The sequence below is a fragment of the Puma concolor genome, chromosome A1 (genome assembly GCF_028749965.1).
Source record: "Puma concolor isolate L17-30 chromosome A1, mPumCon1.1.hap2, whole genome shotgun sequence".
Classification (NCBI taxonomy): Eukaryota; Metazoa; Chordata; class Mammalia; order Carnivora; family Felidae; genus Puma; species Puma concolor.
Genome location: NC_141667.1, coordinates 162871207 through 162891947, shown reverse-complemented (window position 1 = coordinate 162891947; position 20741 = coordinate 162871207). Strand labels below are relative to the sequence as shown.

At 41.8% G+C, this 20741-nt stretch overlaps 1 protein-coding gene across 2 annotated transcripts in view; it reads left to right on the top strand.

The window, feature by feature from the left end:
* MYO16 (myosin XVI) overlaps positions 1 to 20741 on the top strand; it is a 620603-nt gene that overhangs the window by 136913 nt on the left and 462949 nt on the right. For both annotated transcript variants that reach the window (XM_086708430.1, XM_086708429.1), the window contains exon 2: positions 14559 to 14822. In XM_086708430.1, coding sequence (XP_086564556.1) covers positions 14597 to 14822 — 226 coding nt within the window. In that variant the 5' untranslated portion in view covers positions 14559 to 14596. The remainder of the gene's footprint in view (positions 1 to 14558; positions 14823 to 20741) is intronic.

Sequence of the window (20741 nt, the reverse complement as noted above, 5' to 3'; positions counted from 1 at the left end):
CTCTGTCTGTCTCTTTTTCTTCTCTTTCTGTTTCTGCCTCTATTTTTCTCTTTCTCTGAGTCAGAAGATAGGAGCCTTGATAGCACATACCTACATCCTAGTGGATTGATAATAAAAAATAAGACAGGGTCTTTTTTTTAAATCTCCTTATGTTCATCTATTAAATCTCATGGAAGAGTCCTGAATTGTCCACACTAGGATCATATCCCGTACTGGGACCAGTCATCGATCTTCAATGTACAGGCCATTGCGATGGGCCCAACCTAGGTCATCTTTCCAGCCCAGCAAGTTGAGTTGGGTAGCCTTTGTAATAACCCCACTAGGACCAGGTGCAGGGAGAGAGGGGAGGTGATTTCCAGAAGGAAGGTTCTCCCAGAAGAAATAATGGGGCTCACTGATAGTCTCAGATTCTGTACCAGAGTAGCAGGAAGTCACGAGTAAAGATGCAAGGCATGGAAAAGACTGGTTGGTTTGTATGGTGCACTCATTAATAATAATATTCAGCGGGCAAGGTGGAACCCAGGGATGAAGGGCTTGAGGACTTTGACAAGCTTTGTTTCTTATACCATTATTTTACGTTAGTATTAAGGCAGGCTTTCTCTTTTTTCTTTTTCACCACGAGCAGAGCAGACTGGTGAAAGAAACCAACGATGCTTAATGTAATAATTAAGACTTGAGATGAGGAGGGTCCTTATGGTGGACATGAGGATGTTTATCTGTGAATCATATCTGTGTTTTGACCTTGTGTTTTAAGTTGACCTTGAAGAATTTCTTTTATCTGAATGTACCTTATAAATTGCTGCAAAGGACAGTGGACATCGTTTAAAAAACACAAACTATAAACTAGAAATTCTCTTTTAACCTAGAAATGATGATAGACATTTTAGCATATGATGTTCTCCCCTAAATTTATCCTATTACAAGGAAAGATGGGGGGAACCAGAGTCTATAAAGCCAAAATTAAATATTAAATGTGCAGTTCAGTTTTGTTTCAGCTCATTTCAGGACTGAAAATATTTTATATCAAAATAGTGTCAGTTATCAAATATTTTATATGAAAGTAACATTTGAAACAAAAATCTTTGCAGGGCTTAGGGAAACGATGGGATAAAAAAAATTACTTATGGCCATGAAATTACAGTTGCACTGACACATACACACAAGCTTTCAAATAGAAGTAAATACATTTGGAGAGGAGCTGTTAACGTACAGCATTTGGTCATTGCTGTCTACTTTTTATTTGCAATGCTTGTTTTATAGCGTTGCTTCAGGACTTAGGCTAAAGGCATCCAGGAAGCTGCATGATTGACTGGTGGGGTCACGGAGCCAGTCAGGGCTCAGCTTCCTAAAGAGGAACCAGTGGGTTGAAACTGGCAGGTATCCCATTCTGAGACAGTCGGGAACACTAGGGAATTTGCCTATTACAAACATTGCCCGGCAGGAATAGAGTGAGCAGAGTCTCTTCCGGCCAGAATTAAAGATGTGTGTCTAGGAAAGGTGAAATGTGCGGATGTGGATTAAGAACGGAAAATTGTTTAAAGTTTGGGGGCCCAAACATGTATATTTGGGGTAGAGGGTTTAAATCTGTTTTATTCAGAATGAACCAAAAGAGAGGTTCTCTTTTAAGCTCCCCAGGAATTTGAGCTTGTCTGAGACTGTTTAATTCCAGAGCATCGCCATCTCTTGGATGGATAGGGAAGTGATCACAGCCATCTTGGTGACACCCAGTAGTGGGACCATGGTGTTTAGAAAGGCAGGGCATTCAGGAAAAGTCAGGACTTGATTTTAGCAATATGGCATGCCATCAGCAGTGTCTGAGAACCGCCAGTAGTAGGCAGTTCTGATCTTAAAGGTCCAGACTTTTCCAGACAAGTTCTCATTGAGTGTATATCTGATATAATAGCTAGTTGATATTTAGAGGTGGGGCTCCAAATGACCAGACTCTGGGGATCCTAAATGTCGTTGAGTTGTCTTCTGAAAAGGAGCAGGGTCATTCAGTGCTCTACATATCAAGGTAAATCTTGGTTCTGGGCATTAGCACACGGGCATGATTTTGGAATATGACACAGTGTAGAGCGGTCATGACATGACCTTCCATCAACCATAGATTTGATTAGACATGTGGGTCCACTTGGATAATGAACCGGAAACATTACCTCAAGGTGATAACCTTCAGATTTAGTGTTCCCCTGAAACAAATTCTGGAAAGAATTAGGACTATAAATCTACCAAAAAGCTATTTATCATAATCAAATCACTTGTTAATAAGGAAATATTAAATGTAGAAAAATATAAGTTGATGTGTAAAAAAATATACTCCAGAGTATGCAGCAATTTTTATGTCCTCTGTATTTGTTTTATTTCCAATTTAATTTAAAGAGAGAACATTTTTCACATTCTCTCATTAGAAAAGCATGCCCTAGGGGCGCCTGGGTGGTGCAGTCGGTTAAGCGTCCGACTTCAACCAGGTCACGATCTCGCGGTCCCTGAGTTCGAGCCCCGCGTCAGGCTCTGGGCTGATGGCTCAGAGCCTGGAGCCTGTTTCCGATTCTGTGTCTCCCTCTCTCTCTGCCCCTCCCCCATTCATGCTCTGTCTCTCTCTTTCCCAAAAATAAATAAACGTTAAAAAAAAAATTAAAAAAAAAAAAAAAAAAAAAGAAAAGCATGCCCTAATAATTGCACAGAAACCGAAGAAGTGATCCCTTGATATGTAAATGAAAAAATTTAAAGACAGCCAGTAGTGAGATGAAAAGCATTGTTGATTTTCTTAAAAAGAATTTAAATTATTTGAGTCTGTCTCTCCATTATTCAGAGAAATGTTTCAGTGCAGGATTCTACAAAACAGGCGTTGTAGACCTACATCCCGAGATATTTTAGGGCACAGCATCTATATCTTCTTTGCCAAATGTAATTTCTTTTTACTATTTTTCACTCCACGAAGAGGGATATGAACCTGCAGCTTGATTACAAAGATGTTAAAATCTAGCACTTTTTAAAGACTTCAACCCTTCAGAAGAAGTTTTCTTTTTTAAGGCTCTGGGGGAGTATGTTGAAATTGATTATACTCTTGTCTTTGAAAATCCTCACTGTTCCTTTGTTTCATTGTCATTGTATATGCAGTAAAAATAACTCTGGAAGCACATTATAACAATAGATTCTGAGAATAAAGCTTCTGCAAGGACAATGGTTGGGAACATAGACGTGAGTGCGTGTGCGCATGCGCACACACACACACACACACACACACACACACACACACACGGGCGTGCTCAACACCTGTATGTGCACATATGCTAATTTCCACCCCGGACAACTGACTTATGCCTCTCAGACTTCATAACAAACATTTTATTAAGTGGGATAAGCAAGTTTGCAACTATTTTCATGAAATACCTAAACCATTTTATTTTACTTATTTTAGAAAAAATTTTTTTAGAGAGAGGGAGAGGGCATGTGAACAGGGGAGAGGGATGGAGGGAGGGAGGGAGAGAGAGAGAGAGAGAGAGAGAGAGAGAGAGAGAGAGAGAATCTTAAGCAAGCTGCATGCTCAGTGCAGAGCCCAATGTGGGGCTTGATCCTGAGCCAAAATCCAGAGTCAGACGCTTAACCAACTGAGCCACCCAGGGGCCCCTAAACTATATATATTTTTTAAACTCCTGTGATACAGCCCCTTGTGTCTTATTCTCTTTTTTCCCCCCACTTTTTTTTTTAATGGTGGTAAAACACCTAAAATAAAATTTACTAGCTTAACCATTTTAAGTGTATCATTCACTAGTTAAGCATATTCACGCTGTTGTGACACAGGGCTCCAGAAGTTTTTCATCTTTAAGATCTGATACTCTGGGCTCATCAAACAACAACTCTCCCTGTCTCCCTCTTTCCAGCCCCTGGTAACCAGCATTCTCATTTATTTCTGGTAACCAGCATTCTCATTTCTTATTCTCATATATCACACAGTATCTGTCATTTTGTGCCTGGTTTACTTCATATAGCATATCGTCAGGGTTCATCCATTTTATAGCATGTGGTAGGATTCCTTTCCTTTTTAAGGCTGTGTAATATTCCATAGTACGGATAGACCACATTTATTTATCCATTCACCCATTAGTGACATTTCGGTTGCCTCCATCTCTTGGCCATTGTGAGCTATGCTGCAGTGAACAGAGGTGTTTAAGTGTATCTTTAGAGATCCTGCTTTCAGTGTTTTGGATATACCTGGAAGTGGGATTGCTGGACCCTCTGGCAATTCCATTTTTAATTTACTGTGGAAACTCCAAACTGTTTTCCGTCGTAAACCATTTTACATTCCTTCCAAGAGTGCACAAGGGTTTCAATCTCTCCACATCCTTGCCAACACTTATTTTCTGCCCCGCCCTTTTTTCAGGGGTGGGTGATGGGTAAGAGCCATTCTAATGGGTATGAGGTGATGATTTGTTGTAGTTGTGATGTGCGGTTCACTGAGAATTGTGAGCTTCTTAATCTTAACAAATATGCTTGTTGGAAATTTGTGTATCATCTTTGGAGAAATGTCTGTTTAAGTCCTTTGCCCATTTTTAAATTTGCTTGTTTAATTTTTAGATTATTGAGTTGTAAGGGTGTTTTTTTATATTTTGGGTATTAACCCCTTATCAGATATATAATTTACAAGTATCTTCCTCCCTTCCTTAGGTTGCCTTTTTACTGTGTTGTGTCCTTCGATGCACAAAAATTTGCATATTCATCCATTTTGTCAATTTTTGCTTCTGTCGGCTGTGTTTGTGGTGTCCTATCCGAGAAATCATTGCCAGGTGCAGTGTCCTAAAGCTTCTGTTTTCTTCTATGAGTTTTGTACTTTTGGGTCTTATGTTTAAGGCTTTAATAAATTTTTGTTAATTTTTGCATATGATAGAAGGTTAGGGCCCAACTTTATTCTTTTTTTAATTTGTTTTAAGTTTATTTCCTTATTTTGAGAGAGAGACAAAGAGTGCAAATAGGGGAGGGGCTGAGAGAGAGAGAGAGAGAGAGAGAGAGAGAGAGAGAATGCTAAGCAGGCTCCACACTGTCAGTGTAGAGCCCAATGTGGGGCTTGAACCCATGAACCTTGAGATCATGACCTGAGCCGAAATCAAGAGTCCGATGCTCAACTGACTGAGCCACCCAGGCGCCCCCCAACTTTATTCTTTTGCAGGTGTGTCTTATTATTTCTTGTGCTGCTATGACTTGTAGATTTTGGAAACCTACCTCATTAGGTATGTTCAGCCTATAGACATACATTTCGCATCTCCAAAAAAATGTCTTCTTTTTGGTGTAAACCGTGAAAGTTAATAGAAAATGAGAGAAAAAAAATATATAATCTTACTTGCATTAGTTTGTGTTCCCTAGAAGCAGAGTCTTGGGAGAGGGCTTCAGGAACACACGGCAATATGCAGAGGGAATGTTCATCAGGGAAATCCCATAGGGAGTGAGGGAAGCAAGGCATAGAACAGAAATCGTATACATTTGAGGTCTTTGAGAGGAGGCATCCCCCAAATTGAAACATAAGCTGGTGGAATTGATGTCGAATTCGTACCTGTAAATTCAGATAAATGCGCATTCTTACCTACGAACGATAAAATGTATTTTCGTTCTTTTCACGGGGGAAATTGGAGCACTTATTTTTATTTTTATTTCATTCTGATGATTCATTATCCTCATGGAAAACCAGGGTGACAAGTTTTTCTTTATAAGTGTGCCCACAATATGTTGGACCTTTGGCCAGAATCCAGTCTATTCTCAGCCTTTTGAGGTCTATTCCTGGAAGACAAAAGCATATCCACCAATATCTAGTTCATTAATTAATAATAATAATAATAATAATAATAATAATAATATGAGTCCAGCAAAATGGGCACCATTTGCTAAATTTCTTGCCTTGTTGGTGCCCTGCGGTGACAGCTGTCCTGCACCAAACAGTAGGTGGACAGTGTTCTAAGAAGGGACCGTTCTCATGCTGGTTCCTGGAGTTTGCGACCTGCCCTGACCGCAGCATGTCAGAGTCCATCCTGAATGGTCTTGATGAGCCACGTAATCTCACCTCGACATGTTGCCACAGAATGTGGTTAAAGAAAATGCCAACCTGTTTTCCTGAATGCCTGCACTATTTTACATTCCCAGCATCAAGGTGGAGAGATCCTGCTTCTCCACATCCTTGCCAGTATTTGGTATTGTCACTAGTTTTATTTTTTTAAGTTTTTTTAATGCTTGTTTATTTTTGTTTTTTTTTGTTTTTTTTTTGTTTTTTTTTTTTTTCAACGTTTATTTATTTTTGGGACAGAGAGAGACAGAGCATGAACGGGGGAGGGGCAGAGAGAGAGGGAGACACAGAATCGGAAACAGGCTCCAGGCTCTGAGCCATCAGCCCAGAGCCTGATGCGGGGCTCGAACTCACGGACCGCGAGATCGTGACCTGGCTGAAGTCGGACGCTTAACCGACTGCGCCACCCAGGCGCCCCGCTTGTTTATTTTTGGAAAGAGAGAGAGCGCACAAGCTGGGGAGGGGCAGAGAGAAACGGAGACAGAAGATCTGAAGTGGGCTCCACACCGACAGCACAGAGCCCAACGTGGGGTTCGAACCCACGGACTGTGAGATCATGACCTGAGCCAAAGGTGGACACTTAACCGACTGAGCCACCCACGGGGCCCCCCACTAGTTTTATGTTTGTTTCAGCTCTTCTGATACATGCGTAGTGATGGGTCAGTGCTTCCGGTGGGCATCTCCCTAATGGCTGGTGCTGTCGGAGGTCTCTTCCTATGCTTGGCCGTCATCCATCTGTGACCCTGAAACATCCGTCACTCTTCTGCCATTCTCCAGTTGGACCACCTGCCTTTTGCTGCTGAAAGTTAAGGCGCGCGCGTGTGTGTGTGTGTGTGTGTGTGTTGTAGAGGTGATTCTTTTCTTTTTTCTTTTTTTTTTTTAATATCTATTTACTTTTGAGAAAGAGAGAGCGAGAGCAGGGGAGGGGCAGAGAGAGAGAGAGAGAGAGGGAGACACAGAATCTGAAGCAGCTCCAGGCTCCCAGCTGCTGGCACAGAGTCCGACGTGGGGCTTGAACTCACGAACGGTGAGATCATGACCCCAGCCAAAGTCAGACGCTTGACCGACTGAGCCACCAGGTGCCCCTAGAGGTGATTCTTTGTGAGACAGGTGGTTACAAGTACTTTTCCCCAGAGGTGCCAGGATGGCACAGTGGGTTCAACATCGACTCGTGATCTCGGCTCAGGTCCTGATGTCACAGTTAAGGAGTCTGAGCCCCGAGGACAGCGCGGAGCCTACTCGGAATTGTCTCTCCCTCTCTCTCTGCCCCTACCCTGCTTGTACTCTTTATCTCTCTCAAAGTAAATAAATAAACATAAAAACAAAAAACAACAAAAAAAACTGCTTTTCCCCACTTTGCCACCCTGAGCGTGGCTTTCACACAGCCGTGTTGTGTTTTCAGATGAAATCCAATTCATTCTTTCCTTTTCTTTTATGGGCCGTGTTTCCAGGTCAAGTCTAAGGCAGGGCTCAGCGGTTCCATCCTGCGGTCTTCAGGATGCACTGCAGTTTTGTTTTACATTCAGATCCGTGATCCGTTTCGGGTTCATTTCTATGTGAGGTGTGAGGTTTGGGTAGAGGTTCGTTTCTCCCTAAGGGTGTCCAGGGGCCCCACCTTGGCTTTGGGAAGACTCTCCTCTCTGGCTTGCACCTGCACCTTGTCACGGACCGCGGGCCGCCTGTGTGCGGAAGTCTCTGCAGGTTGTCCTTTTCAGATGCCATTGATCTAGGTGTCCCTCCTGCCAGTACCAATAGCAGAAAATCCGATGGGTACATGTGGCAAAACAGACTTCTTTCCTCCAAAAATCAGAGAAGGGATTGTTTTCAAAGTTGACTTTTGGTACTTCTAATCTCTTTCATTACGTATTATTTTTTATTTGTTTAATTTTTATTTTTTTGAAGTGTATTTATTTTGAGGGAGAGTGCATGTGTGCATGAGCAGGGAAGGGGCAGAGAGACAGAGAGAGAGAGAGGCAGAGAGAGAATCCCAAGCAGGCTCCACACTGTCAGCACAAAGCCCGACGCAGGGCTCGAACCCACGAACCATGAGATCATGACCTGAGCCGAGATCATGACCTGAGTCGAGATCAAGAGTCAGGCATTTAACCAACTGAGCCACCCAGGTGGCCCTGTGTGTGTTTATTTTTATCTGCAACATGTATCAAAAGGTTTCTAGAGTACTTACAGTGGTTGTGGGAGAGATCTAGCTTCAGTTTAGCAAAGTACTTCCAATTTTCTCTTTCATAGTAATGGGACAACACTGTCAATCAAATGAGTGTGAAATGATAGGTTTAAATTTTTTTTTTTAGACCTTAGTAAGGGTGCACGTCAATTCTAGGTTTGAAAATGTAACTTTCTTCTTGTGTGTGTGTATTGACTTGTGTTGATATCAATTCTAACGGCTGAGTCATAGAATGCGTTTGGTTTCTTACAAGGATAACGGTGTTTACAACGTAACTGATTTTTCCTCCTTTTACCCGCGTTAGGACAATTAATTTAATTCATGTAATGATTATAAATCTATTCAAGTTTTTGCTTCTTGAGTCGTTTTTGGTGAGATATATTTTTCTGGATATTTTCTGTTTCTCATCTCTTCATCTTTGCTCGGTCCTTATTTCGTTTCTGTCCATTTGTACCGTGATTTTATTATTTTCTTCTTTCTTGTTGGGCTTCCTTTATTGTTCTTTTCTATGAATCACATGTGTTGGTCACTGATGCTAAGAATACAGTCTTTTCTAATATATACATTTAACGCTGTAGATTTATTTCTGTGAACGGTTTTAATTTCATCCGTGAAATTATGATCGATGATTGGTTCTAAAAAAGTATTATTTCCATTATGCTTTCTTCCTTATATATGCTTTATTTTGAATCGACTTTGTAAGTTTCTGAACAAATTGGCAGGTGTGGTTCCACATCTGTAGTTGAAATCCAGTTCTCCAGTGTGTTAAGAAGGTGTCCGTATAATTTCAGTTCTAAAGCATTTTTTGAAATTTGCTTTGCTTTGTGCCCTAAGACAGAGTTAACTTCATAAATCATCCACGAATGTCTGCTTCCCTGAAAGTGGGTCCAAGTTTCTGGAAATGTCCTTGCTTTTACCATTTTTTCTTATCTAGCACTTATGGATAACTTTGCAAAAACTCTCCCGCAGTGAGTGTGCTGTGGCTACATGAAGATTTTGTTTAAATATTAAAAAAAAAAAAAAACTGATGGTATTTATTTTTGAGAGAGAGAGAGTGTGAGCGAGAGTGAGCAGGGGAGAGGTAGAGAGGAAGACAGGATCTGAATCAGGCTCTGTGCTGAGTGGAGAGACTGCCGCGAGGCTCAAACTCACAAACCATGAGATCATGACCTGAGCCGAAGTCGGATGCTCAACCGACTGCGCCTCCCAGGCACCCCACCACATGAAGGTTCTGAGTCTAATGGAGAGGAAGGCATTTCTGGCAGTTGTATCCCCAGAATAATTTCCTCATTTTCCTAGTTGCCTTTTCCTTAACTTTATTCTGTATATTTCTGGCTTGCTACAACACAGCATCCTGAGATCATGGCACAGTGTCTCCAAGGCCAAAGCTGCTAGTTTTTACTAGACGTTCCATAATGATTTCTGAACATAGATCTTTGCTGTTTCCTTCATGTATTTAATTTGCCGGCTCTCAAGTTTTATTTTATGGAGATGCATATTTGCTGAGCAGGGATTTCTGCCTATGGTAAATGTCTGTAAATATTTTTTAGAAGTTTATTTATTTTGAGAGAGGGAGAGGGAGAGAGAGAGAGAGAGAGAGAGAGAGAGAGAGAGAGAATGAGAGAGAATGAGAGAGAGAATATCCCAAGCAGGCTCCGCACTGTTGGCTTGGAGCCTGATGTGGGGCTTGAACTCATGAACCACAAGATCAGGACCTGAGCCAAAACGAAGAGTCAGATGCTGAACCAACTGAACGACCCAGGCACACCAAATGTCTCTGAATTTTTATCTAGAATTTCAGATTAGCCATGTATATAACCCCCATGCCCAAAGAAGGGTAGGTCAAGTCATAAGCATTTGCTACCTACTATATGTCAGTGCTGGGTCACGTTTTAGTAATGCATATGATATTTCTGCCAGTGATTTAATTAACAACAAAAATATTTAATATCTGCTCTTCCAACTGCTGATAAAACAGTCCAAGTTCGTGCTTTTTGGTGGGGGGGGGCTTATAGATAAATAAAATATATGGTGTTTTTTACAAACAGCATTGGTATGAGTATAATATACAGTCTAAGTGTGATGATTGATGCTGTAAAAATATATTTCAGGGCGATAAAAACTTTAAGAGAAAAAGCAAGAAATAGGAATTGGAAATATTGTTAGGGAAGAGTTGCAAATAGAAATAAAGGGGCCTGTGAAAGCATCACGAGGTTGGAGATTTTGAGCTAAGACCAGGAGAAGGGAAGGATGCTAACCATTTAACCTCCCTCCATCAGATGAATGTTCCAAGCACTGGGAATAGCAGGTGCAAAGACCTTGTGCCGGGAACATTCTTGGCACATGGTAGAACCAGAAAGAGCAAAAAAGGGAGAGAGAACTCTCCATATAACACATTCCCTTTTCTTCAGTTCTCTTAACGTATTCCATGTATACACACAGATCCTCATGACATATTCCTTATAAAAATAATTACCGTTCATTGAGTATTTTACTTTGTGCTGGACATTTTTTTTTTTTTTGCAAACTATCTCCTATTTTTTAAGTATCCCAGCAAACTTGAAACACCAGCTCTTTTTTATTTATTTCAAGCATCTTAGAAATGTTGAAAATTTCACCCCAGGTCATAAGTAGAAAATGTGATACCTACAATTGGAACTCAGTTTTAGTTTTTCTAGTTTTTCTGTTATTTAACATTACCTTCTACAAGTGAATAATTTTGATGATTAGGAATTTAAAGCATATGGTCTCTTGTCTGCTTCCTATGATGACTCAGACTCAGATATATATATATATATATATATATATATATATATATATACATGAAATATATATATATATGAAATATATATATATTTAATGGGTAGCACACACATACACACACACACAGTTATGCTTAATGTTATAGTTATTTTCTCTTGAGATGTGGGTAGTTCTTGATGCTGCTTCTCTTACACCTTGGGGGTCTTTCTGGAATATCTTTTCCTGAGTATTTGTGATTCCAATGCAAGAATGAAGCCGTGAGTCTCCATGGTGGGCTTGATTCAGTGGTTGTGTGGAAGCTGGCCCCCACACTGAGGTGGGGAGAGTACGTATTCCCATCTCTCTGTTCAGTAATGCGACAGTGGTAGCTTGGAATTGACTGTGAACTGTGCACCGTGGTAATAGGCAGACGTGACAAGTCAACGATTTCATTCCCACTCCACCCCTACTGACTGTTACAAATTTGCTAGAACCCCACTTGGTAGGTAGCAATGGTCCAGTCCTGTCATTCAAAATTCTGCAGAGCTTTGGATGTTCCCTTGATCACCATTTAACACGGTCGGAGAAAACCAAACAAACTTCTGAACCACGGCACCCTCTAGCTAGGGTGATGTTAATTTCTGGAAGAGTTAAAACCCAAAATAGCAGCGCCTAACTACAATCGAAGTGAATTTCTTTGTCAGATGAAAAGTTAGGACAGGGGCTGGTTCGTGGCAGGTGCTCCAGGGAGCCATGGGGGGGACCGAGGCTCCTTACCTGGGACCATCTTTGCTATGTGGTGTCCACACTGCCATATCTGTAGGCTGTAGCAGGTTTAGAACATGTTAAAGTGCATGTGGGCTTTTTTTTTTTCCTTTTTATGAGCCAGCCCTGGGAAGGTCAAAACTGACGTCAACTTACGTGTTCAAGGAGGAAAGAGAACGGGTTTCCCTGGTCAGTCTCTGCTGCAACAATGAAAATATGTTCTGTTTTACTACAGCACGTGTCCTGTATCCTAAGGAGCTCACGTACTATTGTGAGAAGGTGGTTTGTGTGAAGTGGAAATGGTGTTAGTGCACGCGTAGCCTTTGGTGGGTGAAGAGCGCCAAAATAGTGGGAAAGAATTAAAGTCTTTCCCGGGGAAGAGCCCTCACTCAGTCCAGCCGCTGGGCAGGCAGAACCAGGTCAACTCTGCTACAGGAGAATTGAGACCCAGTGCCTGCCCGGGACCCCCCACCCGGGGAGGCCAGCCAGCCTTGTCCAGCTCAGACACAGTAGTTCCTCTTCAGCCACACCCCCCTGCCTGCCTGGCCTGCCCAGACTGTCACCTGAGGTGCTAATGACTGTTATTCTTAGTGCCCTGGTGACCAAGTTCCACAGGTTCTGGGTGGACTGCCTGAAAACTCCATTTACCATTACTATGTCATTTTTAGTGTGGTGTCTTACAGACTGACTACAGCACGTATACATGGTGCAGCTGGTCCATCCAGAATTAGACAAAAAGAAAGTCACAATGCCCGCTGTGCTTGTAGAACGTAAAATAAATCTCAAAGTTCAGACCATTTAAAGTCAAAGCATGGGGAATTATTTGACAAGAAAATATGTGAAAAATTAACATTTTATACATGGATGGACGTGGAAGTTCACAGCCTTGGCCTCCGATTTTCTGAATCGTAAGAGAATTAATTTATGAACATCCCTCAGCACTCCTTTCTGACAGACCGAGAGGGCTGCTCGATAAATCGTGAGCTGACACTACAGACTCCTTCAGAGTTAATTGAAAATTTCACAGGAAGGTTTTTCTCATGAGCGGAACACTAGAGGACTGTTGTGTTTATTGGGTCATCCTGCACCTTCGACTGCCTGCTGATCAGCACGTAACACTCTGTGAGGTCACTGGTCTGACCCTCTGGGTTTTCCCGTGGTTCTGCTGATTCCCTGGGCACCTACTGACAAATCAGGAAGGTCACGCGAGTCACAGTGTCCCGGGAACCCACGTACAGTTTTCGCTACAGGTTGCAAAGCAGAGAATCTTTCCTGCCGTTATTAATGAGCTGTCCCAGAGGATCTGTTTGTGACGGTGATCCTGGCTTTTATCACACAGACTTCAGAGTGATTTGTCATTATTTCAGAACTGCTGCTGTCTCTCTGTGGTTAGGTCACTGGAAAGGGAATGCTTTATGTATAGTGTTTTTTCCAACACCACACTTACAAATACTCACAAAGATGGAGATGTCTATGAAATTAATACGATTCTAAAATGTTGTCAAATGCTAAAAAACGACCAAAACAAAATTTCCCAACTCTGCCTCTCCCCTGTCCCCCTTATGGATGTTAAGTATCTGGCTGTCGGGAATCCCCGGCTCTTATTCTGTCCTTTTCTTGAGCCTTTATGGAACATTTGTGGCTGTCACAGAGTCCTCTTTTTGGTCTTGGACAAATCACAGCCTCGCTCAACTTCGTTTTCCTTACTTGCAGAAGAGAGATGGTCTTGCCTGGCGGTTGTGAGAATGACACTTTGCAAAGCCTCAAGCGAGACAGAAATGGAATTTGCACTGTCACAACTTGGTGCCCTTTCAGAGGAATTGGGCACATCTCCAAAGACGAAGAAACAGACCCCTTTCTGAGTGATCTTTCCAGATATAGTATATGATCAACCACACTTTGGGGCACGCATCGCTACTTTTACTTGCTTGAGACTTAAGATCATAGATATCTGAATGGAAGAACATGCAACGCTTATCTGAGCCTGTGCATTACATTCTAGAATTTTCAGTGTTAATTTCCTGCCAAGAGTAACATTTATTCTAGTGGTAAACATACGGGCCTGTACGATTCCGTTACAGGTGTTTTGAGTGGCATTAATAAGGAATATCCTAGCGAAAGAAAGGGAAGGTTTTCAGCTTCAAGATGGAGAGCTCACTTTGTTAATCACTATGTTAATAAGACAGAGACCACAACGGCAACAGTTCTATCCACGATTTTGAATTGCCAAGAGAAAAATCTGTTTCATTGCTTACCCATTATTAGGTCTCTTAGAAAGGGATATTACCAATCACTAAGAAAAGTGTTTAGCAATATGTTGGTGGAAAATATCCAGGGTGTCACATGAACAGTTGCTAGGCTACATAGGTTCTATTCCATTAGATACACAGAGTCATCGGGATATACAAAACCAGTGTTATTAGGCTGTGCTCAAAGACTGGGAATGGCTCTCTGCCAGAATTTCACACACAGTTTAGTTGGCATTATTCAACGAAGGGGCTTTAATGCATCGGTAAAACTTTTAGGCCTTTACAAAAACAGTAAGGATGGTTTGCCAGTAATTGCGTTGTGCAAAGCCACACATCTGTCTCTAATTTTCTTATTTGTTTTATACCATGCAATGTTGAGTGTGACACCAGTTCACTTCGCTCCTCCCCTGGTCTGTAAGCTGGCCTGTGTGCTTGCGTGCCAAGCACAAAGGGGAGTGAGTGAGTTTCTGACCTCTGGGGTGGGTAATGGGAAGTCAAGCGTGCTCTGTGGTGCTGCTGTATTGTCGTGACAGTGGGTCCACTGACTTTCTCACCGTGTGTCTCGTAGGTTGCTTTCAGCTATGTAACGTGTTTCGAACCCATGAGATGGAAATTGACCAGTGCCTGCTGGAGTCCCTTCCCCTCGGCCAACGGCAGCGGCTGGTGAAACGCATGCGCTGTGAGCAGATCAAAGCCTACTATGAAAGAGAGAAGGCTTTTCAGAAGCAGGAAGGGTTCCTGAAAAAGCTGAAGCATGGGAAGAATCAAAAAGTTCATTTTAACCTCGCTGACATGATACAGGATGCAATTATCCACCACGATGACAAAGAAGGTACAGGGCACATACGTTTTCCGGTGTGGGTTTCCTGGTGGGGAGATGAAGGGTAACATTTCTTCTAAATATTTGGGGCTTTTTACTGAAGGTCTGAAATCGTCCAGGGAAAATCCTCTTTCTAATGAACACAGTTAAGACCTCCAAGTCTCTTAGTAAAATGAACAAAATGCAAACTTTTGGTGAAATTATTGTATATATATTTTTTTAAAGAACTGCCTACCTGGAAAGTATGTGATTTCCCCAATTTTTAATGAACCTTTTTCTTCCCCCCAATGAAATTGTTTCCTTTGAGGATGAGATTGTGCTGCAAAATTCGTTATTGTCTCCTTCATGGGTAGGAATACCAGAGGAGTAGGAGGTAGCTCCTTTTTTGTTATTCATATTTCACTTATAGCTCTTCATGTAACAGCCATCTTCTCTGTGGAGCTGGAAGCACCTCGAGGGGCATTGGCGCTCTCAGCCAGGTTCACTGGGCCCTTCTGCTGGTGCTGGTACCTTCCGGTGCTGTTGAGTGAAAAATTGAAGCAGTTTGTTCAAGTTCACCAAGCAGTGGTTGTTGGAACAGGTCTAAATTAGAATGCAGGTAGACATAAGCCCTATATTGATTTAAAAGGAATGCAACCACAAAGTTTCTTGGCAAAGTTATAAAGTCTCTTGTGTAAAGTATCAACAGGGCAAATAATGCCTCAGTTTGGGTTAAAAAACTTAAGAATGGTAAAATAATAAACCCAGAGAACAAGAGGAACTATTTAATATATGTATAATATGTAACACTTATTATAAGATATAATATTAGGGGAAGACATTGAAGACATAAAATCTGAATTAATGCTGAGGTAGGCATGTCACTTGGGTGGTCAAGAACAGGAAGAGATATGAATCCTGTCTTTAGAAAACCCCTAATCTCAGTAGAGAGGGGAAAAGTCCTCGTAATAAAGTAGAAAACGATCAGTAGAAATGAAGTCTGGTAGAATGGGAGTGGTTGGTGGTAGAAGGTGTTTTTTCGAGGGCTCTGAAGGAAGGAAAGCTGAAACCACACTTGGGCAGTGTGGCCAACAGCTGCCAGCGTGAGTTCTAGGCATGGAGATTTGTCAGAAAGGGGCAGGGGTGAAGAGGGCGGCTGCTAAACTCGTTTCCAGGAGATAGGATTATTGTGGATACTTCACACCCTGAAGCAGAACACAATGGGAGCCACTGTATGTTCCAAAGAAGAAAACTCACATGCTGCAAATAGCGTTTAGCAAATATTAATCAGGGGTGTTTACCTGTAGGATGGATTGAAGGGTAAGGGTAAGAAGTATGGGTAAAGACACCGACTGAGAATCCAGGGATGGCAAGTCAGTGTTAGAGTGAGCTGGGTTCGGCTAGTAGCAGTGAGGATAGGAACCAAAGAACTAACTCAGGAGCTGTATTTCATAGGAAAAGTGTATTAATTTATCAAATATTTATTGAGTCTTTATTATGCAGCAGGCAACTGCAAAGGAAGCAGACAAAATCTGGCTCTGGGATGCCCAACTGTCTAGTGTGTGTGACCATAAATAATGAGGTAGAGTTAGATACACAATATGGTGGACAACGAGGAATATGGAGGGAGGAAGACCAGAAGGAGGTGGGGAGTTGGGCATATGGATATCTGAGGAGGAGCATTTCGTGTGAGTGCAGAGCCATGAGGGGGAGCATCCCAGCCTGGGGCGGGGCGGGGGGTGGTGGGAACCAGTGTGGTGGGAACAGAAAAATAAATGAAGACGATGGAAAGCAAGAAGCCAGCAGGTAGGGACTACAAGGGTCAGGGAAAGCATTTTGGCTTTTGCGCTCAGTGAGTTCTGAAGCCACTGGGGGGTCTTGAGCAGAAGAGAGACCTGGTAGCACATAGGAATTAACAGAATCAACCTGGCTGCTGCACTCTGACTTTAATGAGGAATCGTGAGGGAGAAGCAGAGAAATCGGTTTAGAGCCTTTGTCAGTGAGCTGGGCACGAATGGGTGGCTTGGACCAAAGTGGAGCGAGGGTGTGCTGAGAAATGGTCCATTGGGGATGTACTTTCAGGGTAGAGCGGACAGGAAATGCTGATGCGGAGTGTATCAGTTCACACTGCTGCCATAACGAATGACCACTGCTTTAGTACGTGGTTGAAGAGGGTGTGAATGCCTCATCTTATAGTTCCAAGGGTCAGAAATCCAGGACCGGTCCCACTGGGCTGAAATCCAGGTGTCATCAGGCCGCAGTGCTTTCTGTGGAGGTTTCAAGGGAGGATCGCTTTCCTTGACTTTCCCAGTCTCCAGGGGCCATCGTGTTCCATCAGTCATAGCCCCTCCTCCATCTTCAGAGTCGGGAAGGGGCGCTGAAGTGTCCGTCTCCTGCTTGGAATTTCTCCTGTTTCTTTTTCTGTCCTTGCGTCTCTCTGGCTGAATCTTTTGCCGCCTTCTTCCACTTCCAAGGTGCATGTGTTTTCAGGGCCATGGGCTCACTTGGATCATCTAGAATAATCTCCCTGTTTTAAGCTCAGCTCATTAGCTGCCTTAATTCCTTTCCCCAGATACTATACCATATTCACAGGCATAGCACCGAAGGCAAAATTATGGAACACAAGTCCTACCTGCCACAGGGAGTAACAGACTCCAGGATAACAGCAAGTTTGTCCTGGCCCAAACAACTAGGAGAATGATGTGTTCTTAGAAGAGTTAGGGGTGCATCTAGGAAGCCAGAACGGGAGGGGGTATCATCAGTGAGAGCGGTATTCCTGGCCACCTCCTGGTACATGGCCGCCTACTCGTTGTATCCTCAGGTGGTGGAGACAGGTAGCTCTGGTCTTTTCCTCTTCTTGTAAAGGCACTAATCCCATCATGGAGGCTACACCTCATGGTTTCATCTAGCCCTAATTTTCCTCCCAAAGGCCCCAACTCCTGATATCATCACACTGAGTTTTAGGGCTTTCATATATGACTTTGCGGGGTGGGGGGGGGGCACAAAAACTCAGTCTATCGCAGATGACATACTAATTCTATCCTTGGACCTGGCCTAAGTATGAACAAATGAAATAGTACTTTTTTTTGAGTCTCTCATGTACCTTGGAAACTCCCATATGAGTACCAATGGACTTCACAGTTTCACAGGAAAAGTATTAATTTCCGCAAATTAAAAAATTTAATTGCATTGAAAAAGGTAAGCAATTTCTTTAGAGGCAGTATAATCTCTCTAGCATATGTTGTACTTCTAGAAGGGTAGTCAGGAAAAAGTATTTATTCAATTATGGTAGTCATATTTTCAATTATCTTGAAACTACTCAAATAGTGAAATGTACATGTTTATGAAATTGAGACATAAAAATATTGCCATGAGAACCAACTTTTTCCATTTAAATTATTATTTCAAACTTTATAGTTCTACCTTTGTGTAAACAAATACATTTTCTATCATAATTCCAAGGCTGAGTGTAAAGAATCAAATATACTTTTTCAAAGGACAACATATTGTTCATGCTAAGGTTTGTATTATATCATTGAGAAGCAATTCAGAATTTTTGTTTTATTTTCTAAATGTTGCATTTTTGTAATTTCAAATTTAGTATCTTCAATGCTTTACTGTTCTCTTCTGAGAGTTGGTGATACTTCAGTGTTAATTTGTCAATTTAATGTACTACATCAATGTAAAATGTGTTCGACATTCTTTTCCATCTAAAAAAAATGTTCTACATTTTGTTTTAGGGCTTTCAATTCACTTTATTTGACATATACCATGCAAAAGGAAAAGAGAGAGGGAGAGGGAGACACAAAGAGAAAGACAGAGTGGGAGAGCTAAGGACACAGAGAGGAAGTGTCTACGTAGAGAAAATGTAAATGGAATGCAGTTCCTCTGTTAGAATTTCTCCTCCCAAATATCAGTCAGCTTTTACTAACTAATCCACAATATGTTATTACTAAATGCAGAATAAATGCAATGGAGTGACTTTATTATGCTTTTAGTATCTAGCACTTTGCAGGCTTACTCTGTGCATGTCTATAATTTAAATGACTTTTGTCACTTCACTGTCCTGATGAACATATGCAGTAGGTTGGATTTTCTTCCTGTGGTATGAGTGCAGATATTGAGCCTTACAAGAAATAATTGCTCTCTCAGGTCTACCTGAGTTAAAAAATCATCTTTTTGTCCACAATAGCATCCTGTCTTTCAAGTCGGCTTCTTTTTGTTGTTGTTTTGTCTGTTTAACAACTTTGCTGAGGTATAATTGGCATACAAACAGCTGTATACATTTAGTGTGTACAACTTGATGAGTTTGGAGAGAAGTATACACTTGTGAAGGCATCACCAGAATGGTCATAAACTTACCACTTTCCCAAATTTCCACCAGTCCCTTTATTTAAAAAAAAAAATTAAATGGTTTCTTCTTTGGTGGTGAGAACATTTAACACATCACCTCTCAGGTTGGCCTTGGATGGTAAGTGAACTAAACTATCAACCACACAAGTGGGTTTGCCTCCACTGCCATTTGGAATCCTTTCTTCCTCTTGTCTAGTTGAATTCTCCTCACTGTCAAAGGAATGGACAGGGATGGGGATAGACATTCTTTATGCTGTGATGTTTTCCCTCCTTTTCTGCTCAGACCCTTCCCCATGCCCCCCTTTTTGGTTACAGTTTAAGAAGACTTATTAACTTATATGCCAGATATTTTCTGAGAGTCCTTTTTATTCCAGCCACAAGAGAACTTGGAAGTGTAGTTGCAGATTTGTAATGTCCAGCTTCACTTAGATCAGAAGTTGACTCTTAGGAAGAATCAAATTATAACAATGTGAAACTCTGTTTCCTTCTCTTACCCCTCAGATGCTGGCCCCATTTTCCATGGAGGGCTGAGGTTAAGGGCCGTGGTGTAATGCTCTGACTGTAACTCTCTCCTCTTTCCACTTGTTTTTCCTAGAAGGCGTTACCTTTTCTCATTTCATTCCCTGTCCCCCACTCCAGTGATTCCCAAATCTGCATTCAGACCTTTCTGCTGAGCTCCAGATCCTTACATTCCTTACTTGGCACCTTCACCTTTGAATATCCTTCCCTATCTCCTCCCAAACCAAAATTTCTTCTTCTATTCTCTACTTCAGTTAATGTCACCTTCATTCGCTTCTGGCCCCAAAATCTTGAAGTTGTGTTGATTTTTAAAAATTTATTTATTTTAAGAGAGAGAGAGAGAGAGAGAGAGACTGGGAGGGGAACATGGGAGGGAGAGTGGCAGAGAGAGGGGGAGAGAGAGAGAGAGAGAGAGAGAGAGAGAGAGAGAGAGAGAGAGAATCCCAAGCAGGCTCTGCACTGTCAGCACAGAGCCTGACATGGGGCTTAAACTCACGAACCATGAGATCATGACCTGAGCAGAAACCAAGAGCTGAACACTCAAGCGACTGAGCCACTCAAGCTCCCCAAAGTTGTGTTGATTTACATACAAATTTGTAAAACACTGATGCCTGTACTACCCCTGAATTATTCACAGAAGTATTATCTGCTTGCATATTATCCAGAGCCCTCTAAGAATATACCTAGAATGTATGCTACCTAGAATGTAGCAGATACATACTCACGATTGAATTATCTATTGATGGGTGGACAGCTTACTTAGACATTTATAAGTAAATCATTAGGACCAAGTTTTCTCTCCCCTTCCCACCCATACCCCCAGTGTATAGTCTTGGGTCAGAGAATAAACTTCACATATTTCTTAAGTGTTTCACACATGAAACTTGAAATGAGGCTTCCCTTTGACTTAGCACTGGTGGGTACTTAGATGAGCCCTCTCCTTGTATTTGCTAGGACTGATGCAGAGGTTAAAATGATAAAGCAGGTGATTACTACATAAATTTATTTATTTTTTAAAATTTATTTTCTATTTATATTTTAATGTCTAGAGTATAAATGTAAAAGGAGCCAATGATAATA